This window comes from Drosophila mauritiana, chromosome 2L (assembly GCF_004382145.1).
Source record: "Drosophila mauritiana strain mau12 chromosome 2L, ASM438214v1, whole genome shotgun sequence".
NCBI lineage: Eukaryota > Metazoa > Arthropoda > Insecta > Diptera > Drosophilidae > Drosophila > Drosophila mauritiana.
In genome coordinates this window covers 9,271,568-9,285,519 of record NC_046667.1, presented here as the reverse complement: position 1 = coordinate 9,285,519, position 13,952 = coordinate 9,271,568, and the positions used below count along the sequence as shown (strand labels likewise).

At 41.1% G+C, this 13,952-nt stretch overlaps 1 protein-coding gene across 1 annotated transcript; it reads left to right on the top strand.

Moving 5' to 3' along the window:
* Nucleotides 1-641: 641 nt before the first annotated feature.
* LOC117144172 (rab GDP dissociation inhibitor alpha) lies at nucleotides 642-4,056 on the top strand. The gene is made up of 3 exons (XM_033309218.1): nucleotides 642-1,166; nucleotides 2,262-2,737; nucleotides 2,819-4,056. The coding sequence occupies exons 1-3, from the start codon at nucleotides 773-775 to the stop codon at nucleotides 3,278-3,280; spliced, it is 1,332 nt and encodes a 443-aa protein (XP_033165109.1). The 5' UTR covers nucleotides 642-772; the 3' UTR covers nucleotides 3,281-4,056.
* Nucleotides 4,057-13,952: the final 9,896 nt, after the last annotated feature.

Here is a 13,952-nt window from a genome sequence, read left to right as displayed (position 1 = left end):
AAATGTCTATCGTGTTCCCGATAATAAATGTACGAACATGTTGGGATTCTTGAAATTATGACATACCTTTAAAAGTCTAATTGCTCATATTGTATTCTTTTAAAACAAAAAGTAATGCACGAATGCGTGAGATATGGTATAAATGGAGCTATCGAGTAACTTACAACTCGATAGGTAAGCATCGTTCAAATACTGTTTACAAAATTTGCGGAAAATCTTTTTATATTTTATATGATCGATATGTGAATCCTCCCTTTTGTTGTTTAATAATGTCGCGCTTTATTTATTTTACCAACACATATATTTATAATATTCAAATGGCAATTATAACCTTACGCGCGCAACATGCAGCCCTGAAATGCCAATAGCCTAGGAAAGAAACTTTTGTTCGCAAAATCATAATTATTTCAAAAATCTTGCAAACAACGTCTCTCATTCTTTTTTACATTAATACTCTGAGAGCAAATTTAATATCTTGTATGCTTGTTTGGTTTTATTTCCTTATTTCCATGCACAATTAGCCGCCGATAGCAACTCTTTGCTATGCAGCCCTGGGCAGGTACGAAAACGTAACGTAACGTGACCAGCAAACGGCGTGACGGCGAACGGGCAGCGCAAAGCGGACGAGCGAAAGGCGAACGAGTAGAGAAAAATTATTGAGCGCAGAGAAAAGTCCACCAAGTCGAACGTCGCAGCAAGTGAAAAGGGCGAAAACCGGATAAAAAATATATAAATTACTGTGATTGCAATATATAAATAAGTGCGATCAAAGATGAATGAGGAATACGATGCGATTGTGCTCGGAACGGGCCTCAAGGAGTGCATCCTCAGCGGGATGCTGTCCGTGTCCGGCAAGAAGGTGCTGCATATTGATCGGAACAAGTACTACGGCGGCGAGTCCGCCTCGATAACGCCGCTGGAGGAGCTCTTCCAGCGCTACGGACTGGAGCCGCCTGGCGAACGGTTTGGGCGTGGCCGCGACTGGAACGTGGACCTGATCCCGAAGTTCCTGATGGCCAATGGCCAGCTGGTCAAGCTGCTGATCCACACGGGCGTCACCCGCTATCTGGAGTTCAAGTCCATCGAAGGCAGCTACGTTTACAAGGGCGGCAAGATAGCCAAGGTGCCGGTGGACCAGAAGGAGGCCCTGGCATCCGATCTCATGGGTTCGTTAATAATGCTCTTTTAAGTACCGTTGCCTTTTTGCGTGGTGGTGAGCCCCCCACGAAAAATTGTGCAAATTACCAGCTGTGCTTGTGTGTGTGCGTGTATGTATATATGTATGTATTTTCGTACTCGACTGTTATCTGCTTCCCCTCTCTCGCCCGCACCGCTCTCTTTCTCTTCTCTTCTTTGTCTGCTTTTTCACTCGCTGGCAACGCTCTTGTTGTTGTCATTCCCTTTTTTTAATGTGACACGTATGTGTGTGCCGAAAAACAGTTGTTTTCTTCGCTCGCCGAAGAATTTCTACCAAAGTTTCCCCCACACATTTCCATTTCCACACCATGTTTGTTTGCCCAACTATTATCGCCCTATTCCAATTGGAGTCTCAATTTTAATCGCTCTGCGCTGATTCATAGACCTGCCGCTAATTGGTCGCCTCCATTTTACACCTGAATTTCGCTTTGTTTGAAATTTAAGTTTTTCCCTCTTCTTCGTGGCAGCAATGCAATTAGCTAAAACACGCTCTATTTATTTATGATTGGCTCTTGAATTTTTCCATTTCAATTTTACTTAGTTTTTGCAACCAGGTTTTTGGCCAGGCGCATTGAACCCCTTCACTTTACAGTGGAGATTGCCTATCAAAGAAAACATATCATGACTTGAGAAGTACATTTTTTAATTTTTTTCTTTAATTATCAATAATTTCAATGAAAATGTTACTATTAGGTAGATTTTACTTCCATTTGTAACAATACCAATGAAATGTCTCAATTTGCTAATTGAAAGTTAAACACCTTGCCCATGCTTCACTGTGTCCGCATTACACATATGGTTGGAATGACGTCATGGGGTGGCCAAGTGGTTTCTGATTGTTGGTGGTGTGTCCTCCGCCCCCTAAATTGAAGGTTTACAACTGTAGTTGCGTGCTGGTGTTCCAGTGAGTGTCTGTATGTGAGTGTTTGTGGCATGCAAATGAAATGGAAACGGGAAACTTGAAACCCTCGGGCTCGTGCACTCCCTTATATGCAGATCCTGAACCCCAAACTGACCAATATGGCATTATGGATATATGTATATAAATGTGACTTTACTTGCAGGTATGTTCGAGAAGCGTCGCTTCCGGAACTTCCTCATCTACGTGCAGGACTTCCGAGAGGATGACCCCAAGACCTGGAAGGACTTTGACCCCACCAAGGCCAACATGCAGGGTCTGTACGACAAGTTCGGACTGGACAAGAACACGCAGGACTTCACCGGCCACGCCCTGGCCCTTTTCCGCGACGATGAGTATCTGAACGAGCCGGCCGTGAACACCATCCGGCGGATCAAGCTCTACTCCGATTCGCTGGCGCGGTATGGCAAGTCGCCCTACCTTTATCCCATGTACGGCCTCGGTGAGCTGCCCCAGGGATTCGCACGCCTGTCGGCCATCTACGGCGGCACCTACATGCTGGACAAGCCCATCGACGAGATCGTCCTCGGCGAGGGCGGCAAGGTGGTGGGAGTGCGCTCCGGCGACGAGGTCGCCAAGTGCAAGCAGGTCTACTGCGATCCCAGCTACGTGCCCGAGAAGGTGAGATTCACGAAAGACTTTTGTAAACTAACCTTTAGTCTTGTGGAAATAACCATGTATTACTTTTCTTTTATCTGACAGGTGCGCAAGCGTGGCAAGGTGATTCGCTGCATTTGCATTCTAGACCATCCGGTGGCCAGCACCAAGGATGGTCTCTCCACGCAGATTATCATTCCACAAAAGCAGGTCGGCCGCAAGTCGGACATCTATGTGTCGCTTGTGAGCTCCACTCACCAGGTGGCCGCCAAGGGTTGGTTCGTCGGCATGGTCTCGACCACCGTTGAGACCGAGAACCCGGAGGTGGAGATCAAGCCTGGCTTGGACTTGCTGGAGCCGATCGCACAAAAGTTTGTGACCATTTCGGACTACTTGGAGCCGATCGATGATGGATCCGAGTCTCAAATCTTCATTTCGGAGTCTTACGATGCGACCACGCACTTTGAGACTACTTGCCTGGATGTGTTGAACATATTCAAGCGGGGCACTGGCGAGACGTTCGACTTCTCCAAGATCAAGCACGAGTTGGGCGACGAGGAGCAGTAAACGGGAATGAAGGCCTCATCTGGTTATGGTGCATTTGGACAGCTCAACATCAGCCACAAACATCGTAGATCGTCTCAGCGTCGTGGCCAAACCTTAAAGAAATACCCAAGATAAGAAAACCCAAAATAAAAGCCCAAAAAAACTAAAGAAAACCGAAAATCCAGAAATTGTATTACGAAAATGCTTTCCATCGAGAGATGAAGTTTTAGATGTGAAACGAATTGCTTGCTTCGCGCAATATTGGATATGCCTAGAAAATATATATATATACCAATATAACATAAATTATACAACATGCAGTCGCGTATATATGTACGTCTATATAAATGTATAACTAAGTGAGTGTTAGGCAACTAAATCAAATTCGAGCAAAAGTGCTAGACTCGACCAACACTCTCCCATTTCGCCGATCGGCCAGTCAGTCAGACGATTACGCTTGGACTTTAGTTGTACGAGTATATAATAAAGTATATATATATAAAATATGACATCGTATATATATATTATCTATGTATATTGCCCTTCTGCTTGGTTTTTCTTTTTTTTTTTTTGTGATCGACACAATTTGTGTGGCTGCCAAGGCCCCAAAGAAAAGCATAACACATACCTATAAACACGACACAAACTCTTACACATGCATAATGCAGCATTATAATTGTAATTGTAATCCCCAGAAGAAATCGATGGTATTGAAAATGTAAAACAGTCGAAAAAGTTCATCGCAGCATACCCAATAAATATTGCAATTGGTCGAAGCGCGGCAAACGACATATAAAGAAAACAACACCTAAGAAGTTTGTCAATGGTATAGAGAACTATGGTATTCCGCATTTTCAGAATTTACATTTTTAATAAAAATTAAAAAAAATATATACATATTTGTTTTGTTTTTTTTGGTCACAAAAGCCAGTCAACGTTATATTGGGTTTGTGTAACTCCAAAAATGATTTTTTTCGGCTCAAGGAAGCTTGTCCTGGAATTTATCCACCGACTCATTTAATTGGACGTTTTCAGTTTCCGTTTCCGTTCAAAATGTCACTGAGTTTTACAGCCATCAGCTTTTGATATGTCCTGCAGCTTTTCACCTTTCACACAGACTCATTTAATTTGAGATTTTTAGTTCTGGTTCCGGCCAAAGTGGCACTGAGTTTTGACGTCTTCAGCTTTTGTAACAGCGAAATGGCGGCAGATTTAAACTACACCACCATGCACTGTAGTCCACGTAGTGACGAAGCGCACCAGGAGTGTGTGCCAAGGCGACTACTATATACACAGAGAGAAATGAAAATCTGCAGTGTCTTTGAGAGATCTGGGAAGAATATGAAGGGAAATATGGTCGTATTCTCGGAGGGGACTTTAACGGATTACGGATGATCTACAATAGAATTGGGAGGCAACTGGGAGTGGTCTAGAAGGGATCTGGGAAGGAAATGGAAGGGATCTGGCCCAATTCTGGGAGGGATCAAGGAGGTGTTTGTGTGGTGTCTTGTTGGGAAGGGGGGAAATAGAGACTCGGTTGTAAATAAAAATCTTTTCCAGACTCCCCATCCAAAAGTGCCGACAGTCCGGGCGTTTCAGAGTTTGTTAGCTTTTCGTCGGATTTGAATCACGTAGCCATAGGGTTATAGTTATGACCAGGACTCCTCGTTGCCTCTTTATGTGACACAATTACGAATTCCGCAGCAAGTGTTTGGGATGCATTTGAAATACTTTCCCCCCTATCCCCACACAAATCACCCCTTATGGCCGTGGTAAGTGGGAAATTCTTATTGAATTGCATGTGGCATGCCACACGAGTCGGAGGCTAGTTCGCTCACTTTGGGGTCCTCGTTCTCGTCCTGCATCCTGTCGATGGCCCCAGGAATGTGCAAAATGCTGAGAATGCCGCTCTCCATTCCTGTTAGTTTTAATGCTGTCACTGACAGTTTGTGTTTTTTTTTCCGCACTCCACTTCACTTTGCCCCGCTTTTATTTGCCCAGCCCGCCGACGACGACCTGTCCAACAAAATGCCGCCAGTATTTTTCCAATTTCCGTTTCCTAGAAAAGGCAAAAGTGCAAAGACGTTTCGCATTATTTCGCTCTCGCCCAGAGTCGTTGAACATTGAACTCGTCGTCGGAGGTCGCAAGTGCTTAGTTATTCTAAAAGTAAACTTAAGCCTAGGCATCAACTATTCAAACAGATTTACTTTTTTTGCAATTACACATTCGCAATTGAGTTTGTTTATATAAAAAAAGTAAATTCTATAAAATCCCAGCTTAGCATTTACAAACCTAACAACAACTGCACTTATAAATAATTCTAAGTTGCAGAGTTTGAGGCCAAGTCTGATGCCTTATGCATTATCATTTGACCTGAAATATTGGAAAATCTCCTCCGAATTCCTGTCACATTTGCCATCTGCAACTCTCTAGTTGCGGCTGATTTGTCATCGCTCCAAGGAATGGGCCTTAACTACTTTCACCATCCAACCCCATCCATTGTGGCTGTGTTGTCTCTGGTGATGATGATGATGGCATGCGGCTGATGTGGCCAAAACACGTCGTCGTCCAATGCTGGTCAAGTCTTTCACCACATTTTTGCTGCTCCTGCTTCCGTCTTGACTGTGGTTTACGTTCGCTTTTTTTTTTTTGTTTTTATTTGCAAGACGGGTCGAAGCCACGAAAAAAAAGGAAAACAACAAGAAAAAAGCGGAGAAAAACCGCCGGAGAAGACCAAAATTTGTAACTGGGCAAATTGAAGTCAAAACTTTGGCGCTCAGCGCCGCATGCAAGTCACATACAACAGCGGGGGGTGGGAGGTGTGGTCTGGATTGGCTGGATAATGGGCGTGGCTGGGGGATGGGGCTGCAGCAGGGCATTTGGGTGAAGATAAAGCTATGATGTCGACGCAGCACTGGCAGGCATGACTAAGCTGCCAGCCCCTGTCCAAGTCTGCATCTATATTCGCGTCCTTGTTGTTACGGCTCCTGTTGGCCATGGTCAGGCTAACGAGCCCAGCTCTTACACTGAGAGAAATCGAAGCTATTTACGCCTCAGTATGAAATAGTGATTGCTTAGACATTGGGAATGCAATAATGTTGCTTTCAGCTACTTTTTTCATTTCGGTAAAATCAAATCAAAGTATATTAGTATCAAAGTGGTTTGACAATCATTATACAATATTTATATTTTCCCATTAACTTAACAAATTAAACATTACGGATTGTTATATACCGAATTTCGACATTTATGTCTCTTGTTATGCTTCGACTTAACAAACTTTTTATAGGTGTACAAACTGAAAGTTAGTAATATTATCAATAAAATTGATCTATAAATTTATTTTCTGTGGATGGGGTCTTAATGGGTGGCAAAAGTGGCACCGCGTTGGGCTCATAATAACAGCCAACCGCAAAGGGGCACACACAGATACAAAACACATACACACACACGCCCAGTAAACAAAAGCAACAAAAAGATGCCTTTGGGGGTCAGTTGACGCTGTTGAGGCCATGATTTGGCGGCTTAAGGACCATGGACTACGGACTACGGACTTTGGCCGTGTGCATTGGGCTAAATTGACGCAGTGGACATGGCCGGGATAAATCTCGCACACACAGTTACAAGAGCATTAGGTCAAATTGAATATAATTCTTGGGCTTTCCCTTACAGCGTGATGTGATTAATTATACACGTTATGAATATAATGCAGCCGACATGTTGTCTCCTTCGCCTCCATCATCGTCAGCCGTCTCATCATTATCCGCAACGACATCCCACGCTGAAAAGCTTCAGACAAGAGCGGAAAAGAGCGGGAGTGACTACACTGGGGAAAAAAGTTACGATTGCAAGTTAATCGCATTAAATTAAGAAATCTCAAAGCTAATGGTTTTTTACATGTTTACGAATTTTTTAAAGTGATTAAAGGTACGTATGTATTATTAATCATTGTTGAAAAGGATTTTAATTTCTTCAGAATACCTTTATACACTATACCCACTTTTTTCTTTCAGTGCAATTTTCCTTTTGGCTGCTTTTCAATTACTTGCATTTCCTATTCCCATTGTCACGGCTGCTGTTGCCTTGCATTTTCTTGCCTTTGGCCCACGAGCTTGTCAACAACTTCATTATCGCTTGCGACACTGTGCAACATCAACCCCCAACCCCACCACCACCCCCCAGCCCCACTATCTCTTTACTAGACAAGCAAATTTAAATCAATTAAGTAATCTTATTGCCACTGCTGCAGCTTCTCGTGTTGCTCCGCTGAAGATGCTCTCTGCCCTTTGCCATTTCGCTGCTGCCTGCTTTTAGGCACTACAAAACACTCGAACATGCACCGAGAGAAATTGCATTTCGCAAGTATATAATTTAGCTATTTTAAAGTGTGGAAATTGCATTAAAATTAAATTTTAATCAAATAAAATAAATAATTAAAAAATCAGTTCAAATTGTATAAGATTTATGTGATACGCTTGGCATGCTTTAGTTTTTCATTGCAAGCCTTGTGCATTAAAATCAGATAACACTTTACATAAATTTCTTTCTGTGCACAGACAAAAACATTAACACACGCCCACACTTTTTATGTGTCAAGCATTATAAGTGTGGCCATTTCTTCACATGTGTGAACGTCTGGCTTTATGTGTGTTTATGTGTCTGTCTGCGTTTGTTGGCTGGCAAACTTTTGCTGTGTTGCATATTTTGTGCAGATTAATTAAATTGCTGGCATGAAGCCGGTAACCAAATGGGCGGGTTGTTGGCAAGGGGGCGGGGCTATAACTGAGTGCGGGGTGGGGCGGCAAACTCTTTCGGCAAAGTATGCTCACAGAGATTGAAGTGCATTATTAAATGTTTTTTCTTAATAATTCATGGATGAGAAAACTAAACAACAACAACACTTTCTCCCTTTCCATCCTTGCTCGCATTTTGAGAAAAGTTCGGTTTTCGCAATTAGTTAAAAAGAGCGGCGTGGCAAAAGTTTACTTTGTTTTGAATGAACTCGGGGAAATGCTTGTAAGTAATTGTGGTTCATTACGTAATAAAATATTAAATAACTGTTCAATTTAATCCCTTGTGTGTATTTTGAAAATGCCAATGAAATACTATATTAGAAATGGTAGAGAAAGTGGCTTGTTTTAAATAAATGCTGAAAAGATACAAGCTAATGCAAAAGTTCTGCATATTTAGAGACGGTTTTAGTTCAACGAGTTAAGAAATGCAATTCGCAGGTACTTTGACTTTTGTTTTTATTTATTTCCAAATTTTTTTTCCAATTTTATACCAATTTATATGATTTCTTGCAGACCCACATTAAATTGAATGTAATAAATTAATATTATGTTAATGTTAAAGCTTAACATAGATACAAGAGAGTTAAATCTGCTGTTCCTTTAACATACTTTTATTCGCCATTTATTCGTTCTGTTGTTTTAACATGAAAGTTTCTGCAGGCTTTTATGTGTGGAACGAACGTACACACATATCTATGCAGTTTGTCCACTTTTAAGATCCTCTAAGAATAGCATAAAATCACAAGAAGACAAAATCTAGATAAATTGATAAGCATTTCTGGTTCGTTGAACCAGCCCTGACCATACATTATTTTTAATTATTTGCATAGATACCATGGCAAATAAATCACTTATGATTAATGGAGAGTAAGCCGATCTTTTGAAACCGTTTGCAGTGGCCAATATGAAAGTGTTAAATAATAGAGCTGTAATAACGGGAAATTTACCCCTTCAAACAAAAGTAGTTTGAAATCGCAGAGCTTTAGCCCGCTCTGTTAAGCGCCAGCTAACAGCAAAAGAGAATTTAGTGTTAAAGCGTAACATATGTTACGAACAGTAAGGATAACAGCAAACATTTTTACATTGGCTGATTATTTGTTCTTAGTAAGAACTTCTTACCACTTTGTGTGTTCCCTAGACTTTGCTTTTCTATAAATATATCGTATTATCTCATTTCTCCCCGGATAATCATAGGTTATACTATTTATGAATAAATTATTGAGTGCACTTCTGCCCACATGTAAACGGAGACCAAGTGGCGCCTGGTGCATGCGTCCTTTACGCCCTTTGCCATTTGTTAGCAATTAAATGTATTCACTTGACGAAGCAATTTTCCATTCACAGCTTCCAAAGGCGTTTCGCAAAGGTAGCCTTAGACAATAAAAAGTCCTGGCCAACTTTTCATATGACCAACAATGCCTACGAGCAAAACTAAAGGCAGTTGCTATGAGTAAGGTGGTTTGAATTCAAAAGAAAAATAAATGTATAGCCTTGGCATTTTGAAAGTCTATAAGAACGTATGCATTTGCATTTTCGGAAGTATTGTTCATTGAAGTATTTATCGTCCTTGAACGCATTTGCTTAACTTATTTAATTAACTTCAATTTCTACTAACCGCTGCACGAAGTGCTTCTTCGTAAGCCTTTTAACTTGGCTTCGGCATTTGATTCACGACGACTCTCTTCCGATGTCTCCCGAAGTGTTCTTCCACGGCAATAGTGTTGTAATCCGTCTTTTAAAATACAACGGCCACTAGTCCATATAAATTAGTAGCAAATATGCCCAATGATTTTGGGGCAAGGACTTTAATTTCCTGATTCTTAGCTTAAGACATAGTTTAAAGTAGATGGAATTTCCCAAGAAATTCTAATTCCGCTTACTATGTATCTTCATTCAGCCGATTTGTGCAGCAACTGACACTTTATGAAGTATTTATCTTACTTTACCCAACGCTCAATGTGTTTGTTCTTATTCATGTTACCTGGCTTGTTTACACTTTTCTCCTTGCTCAACTGTCACCAAAACCAACAGCACACCGCCGTGTGGACTCGTCTTGCCATTTAAGTGCCATATAAATTCATTTTCCCACACTGAGAATCGTCTTTTCACCCAGTTTTTATACAGTTTCCCTGGCATTTCCGCTGTGAATGCATTTTAAAGGGCTTGCACGCATCGCACCCCATTGCCAGCGCCCATAAGTATGCAATAATTTCGCCATGGCTTAGGCAGTCGACTCCTGGCAATTGTTGCTCCTGCCCTGAGTTATGTTGCGACGACAGACGGACTCTGCGACACTCTGTAAATTATCCTGCAAGCGGCACAAGATGCAATGGCCGCTTAATTGCCGTGCCGTGCCGATGCCATTATACCGATAAGCCACAAAAATGACCGGAAAAACGCTGCCCGGAAGAAATCGATGCCAAGTAAGTTGGCTAAGAGCATGGCCTTTCAGGTCACTATTTACAAAACTTACCTTATTCCCAAAGGAAGAGAAACTAAGGTGATTTGATTTCCTGCTGAAGAATCAATCATCATGTTAGGAAAACCCTTTGCGCTGCAGCACAAATCATTTCGATTGATTGATTTGATCAATATTTTTATTTTAATCACAAACTATGGCATATTTTTTTAAGCCACAAAACTCGATTTGAATCGAATTTAAGTAGATAACTTTTTTTTCGCAACGCAGGTATACATTGTTTAGAAGGAGCTCTTCAATCGCCCCGGGCATTCCTCTTTCCTGTTGCCAAACTGCAGCTGTGTTTACCTTGAAATTTTGGTTTTCAATAATATTTGGCTTCGGCTTTCGTGTGTGTGTGTGCAGTGTGTGTGTGTGTGTTTGCTAGTCTACATGTCTTTTGCAAAAATAGCAAATGCATAAATGTGGTTACGCAGCGGAAAAGGGAAAAGGCAAGCCAGAGAAACGAAAAGAAAAGCGAGGCCCTGCGGAAAAGCGGGCGGCTTCGAGGGGCACGGATGTGAAAGTTCAGCGGTGTTAGCGTTATCTGTGCAGCGACAGCCATATTTACCTGCCAACCTAAAAAAAAAATTATATATGTATATATGTGGGTATGATAGCTACTTGAGTTCAACGGCAAAATTTCTTGCATTTATTTTGTCTGTGTTTAGAGTGCTCGTGTGTGCGGGCTTTCCAGCCAGAAATTCACCTGTATGCCACTTCAAAAGTGCGGGGTAATCGAAAAAAGGGTAGCGTACGGAATACGCTCTAATATGTTAGAAAATTGAAGAAAATGCTGGCTTAGAGCTCGAGTAAATAGAGATACCCCATGCATGTTTGGCTTTAATAAAGATATTAAGCCCAAAATTTAATTTTCAAATAAAATCTTCGATTTAAATAAACACCACAAAGCACTTCACATAGCCAGCCACAAAGAATATTTTGTATGACAAGCTCTATTTCAAGTGCCAAAACAATTTATACCGTTTTGGCAGGAAACTTAATGCCTAATGTGCCAAAAGATTCAAAGCAAGGCATCTGGAGAAAGTTAAATAAAATTGGGCGAGCAAGCTTGTATGCTTTCAAAGAAAAAAAAAACAGTGCTTTAATTGACTTTGACCACAACACCACAACTGGACTTCTTTTCAAATCAGTTTACCTAGTGTAACTAACCCATCTTTGATCTCTCTCTGCATTTTGTTGTTGGTCTGTAAGCCAAATTGAATGGTCTTCCAATTATCGGCTTTTGCTTACAGATTGGTGTTGTTTAACCACCCACAGGCGACACCTTTTTCCGTATAGCTACCCATTTTCCTTGGTGGTCCATTAGTTGAGCCTGTTGGCTGTTTGGCTGCATTTGCCGCTTCCTGCCGAGATGCCACATTAGCTGATTCCTTCGTTGTTGCGATTCGCATCCTTGCTCTGATGCTGCTCCATTTTGGCTGCACTGTGGGAAAAGATTTGGCGATCCTTGGAATATATATTTAAAATAGAATAGAACTAAGTAACATGGGAAAACCGCTTTTAATAACTTATTTAGTTAGAAATATTAGAGATTTCTGTTGATGATCCTTAAATTAGCAAACAGCCTTGAGCTATTTATATATTTTTAGAATGATATTGTTGTAAGACTTCCACGTATCATATCTCTTGAGTTTTAACCATGTTGGTTTAAATAACTTTTTATTTTGTGGTGTACTTTTCCTGACTTTTGCCCCCCTCTGCACTTTTCCAAAGCATTCGGAGTTTTGAGTGTTTGTCTGCGTGTCTGTTTCAGCTATTTTTATACGATTTGCTATTTTTTCCGGACTTTTGTTTGCCATTGTTGCTGACCCCCCGATCCCCTTCCTGCCTTCCTCAACGATCTAACCCAAACCGACCTCAGCGTTCACCTTCTTTTTTGCTCCGCTCTTCGCATAAAACTGACGCCAAATTTCTTTGGCGTCAACCAGTGCACAGGACCTTCCACACCCACACACTGATAGCAGGCAGGATTCCGAAAAAAAACCGAAAATTGTTGGTTTAGTTGGTGGCTCTGACTTTTCGCGTTGTGTCTCTAACTTTTTTTCATAGTTCGATTTTTCAGGTTCCTTGTGTGTGTGTGTGTGAGTGTGTTATGGGATGGTAAAAAATATCCAAAAATAATAAATGCGTTGCCCCATATGTGTGTGAGCGTGTCTGTGTGTGTGGTGTGCAGTTTGTCAGTTTTACTGGAACTTCTTTGCCTTATATGTGCATGTGCAAGGGGTCCCTTATCCCACCTGCGTGGCAACAAAAGTTTTGCCCTGCATATTGGTAATTTATTAGCATAAAATGCCAGCAACGCGTAAATAATGCACAAACATTTTGTTGTTTTCGTAACATTTAGCTAGCATTTCGCTAGCCTCGGGCTGTCCCCCACATTTGATTGCATCCGTATTCCCAAGCTACATTTTTGTTTATATACATATATATATACATATATATCTATAGGTTTTATTGGTTTTTCTGGCTCCCGACTGAGCATAAAATTCATTTCCGCCACATTTTCACGTCGCTCACTTGTCACACGACCTGAAGCCGATCCTGTATGGTTTTCTTTGGTTCTCTGATTTTTAACACAACTTCATTATAAGCATAACAGCACACGGCCACGCCCCCCGTCCACCCGCCCATCGCTCGCAGTGCTGTGAAGTTCAATATTTCCGGTTAGAGTGCGACATTTTATTCGACTCTCGGTTGAAGACTCTTTCCGGGTCAAGTTTTCGACTCTGGGCTCGGTCGAGTGATTTCCTTTCGCCATTGACATGTGACAAGTTTGTTTTTCTGCAGCAGCAGCAGCACTATGATTTAAAGTTAGTTATGACTTCCCCTTCCATGGCAGTAGGTAAATATTTGTATATTTTTTTTGGGATTTGAATCAGATTCATGAAATTACTCTGTTGAAAGCCTAGTGGGGATTTTTGTGTGCTTTTAAAAAGGACACACAAGAGCTGCAAAATAGTCATATAGTGCTGCATATTTGCTTAGTTGTGTACGAAGAGCCAGAGTTTGAGTGATTGTAATAAATATTAAATTTATTATTAAATGCCTAGTGGCCGAGTTAGGCATAAAAAGTGCTTTATTTGAATATATTTGGCAGGAAAATGGTTACAAATATATAATGCAGTCACTTTTACGACCTCATAAAGTACAAAAGCAGCTTGACTGGCTAGTTGATATAGACATGTCTGTAGAAAAGTATTGAATTTTTCAACTTTTAAAACTACTAAAAAGCAATAATGTTTAATTGAAATTTTAAAATATTTTTTTGTACATTCCTAATATTGTAACCATGCTACTGTTTGTTCGCGCGAAAGTTTCTTTAATATTTTTAGGTCTATGAACCTCGTGACACCCACACATGAGCAGCATAATGCAATGAAAATGTAAAATGCATGAATATCCTTGGGCAGCTAAAAA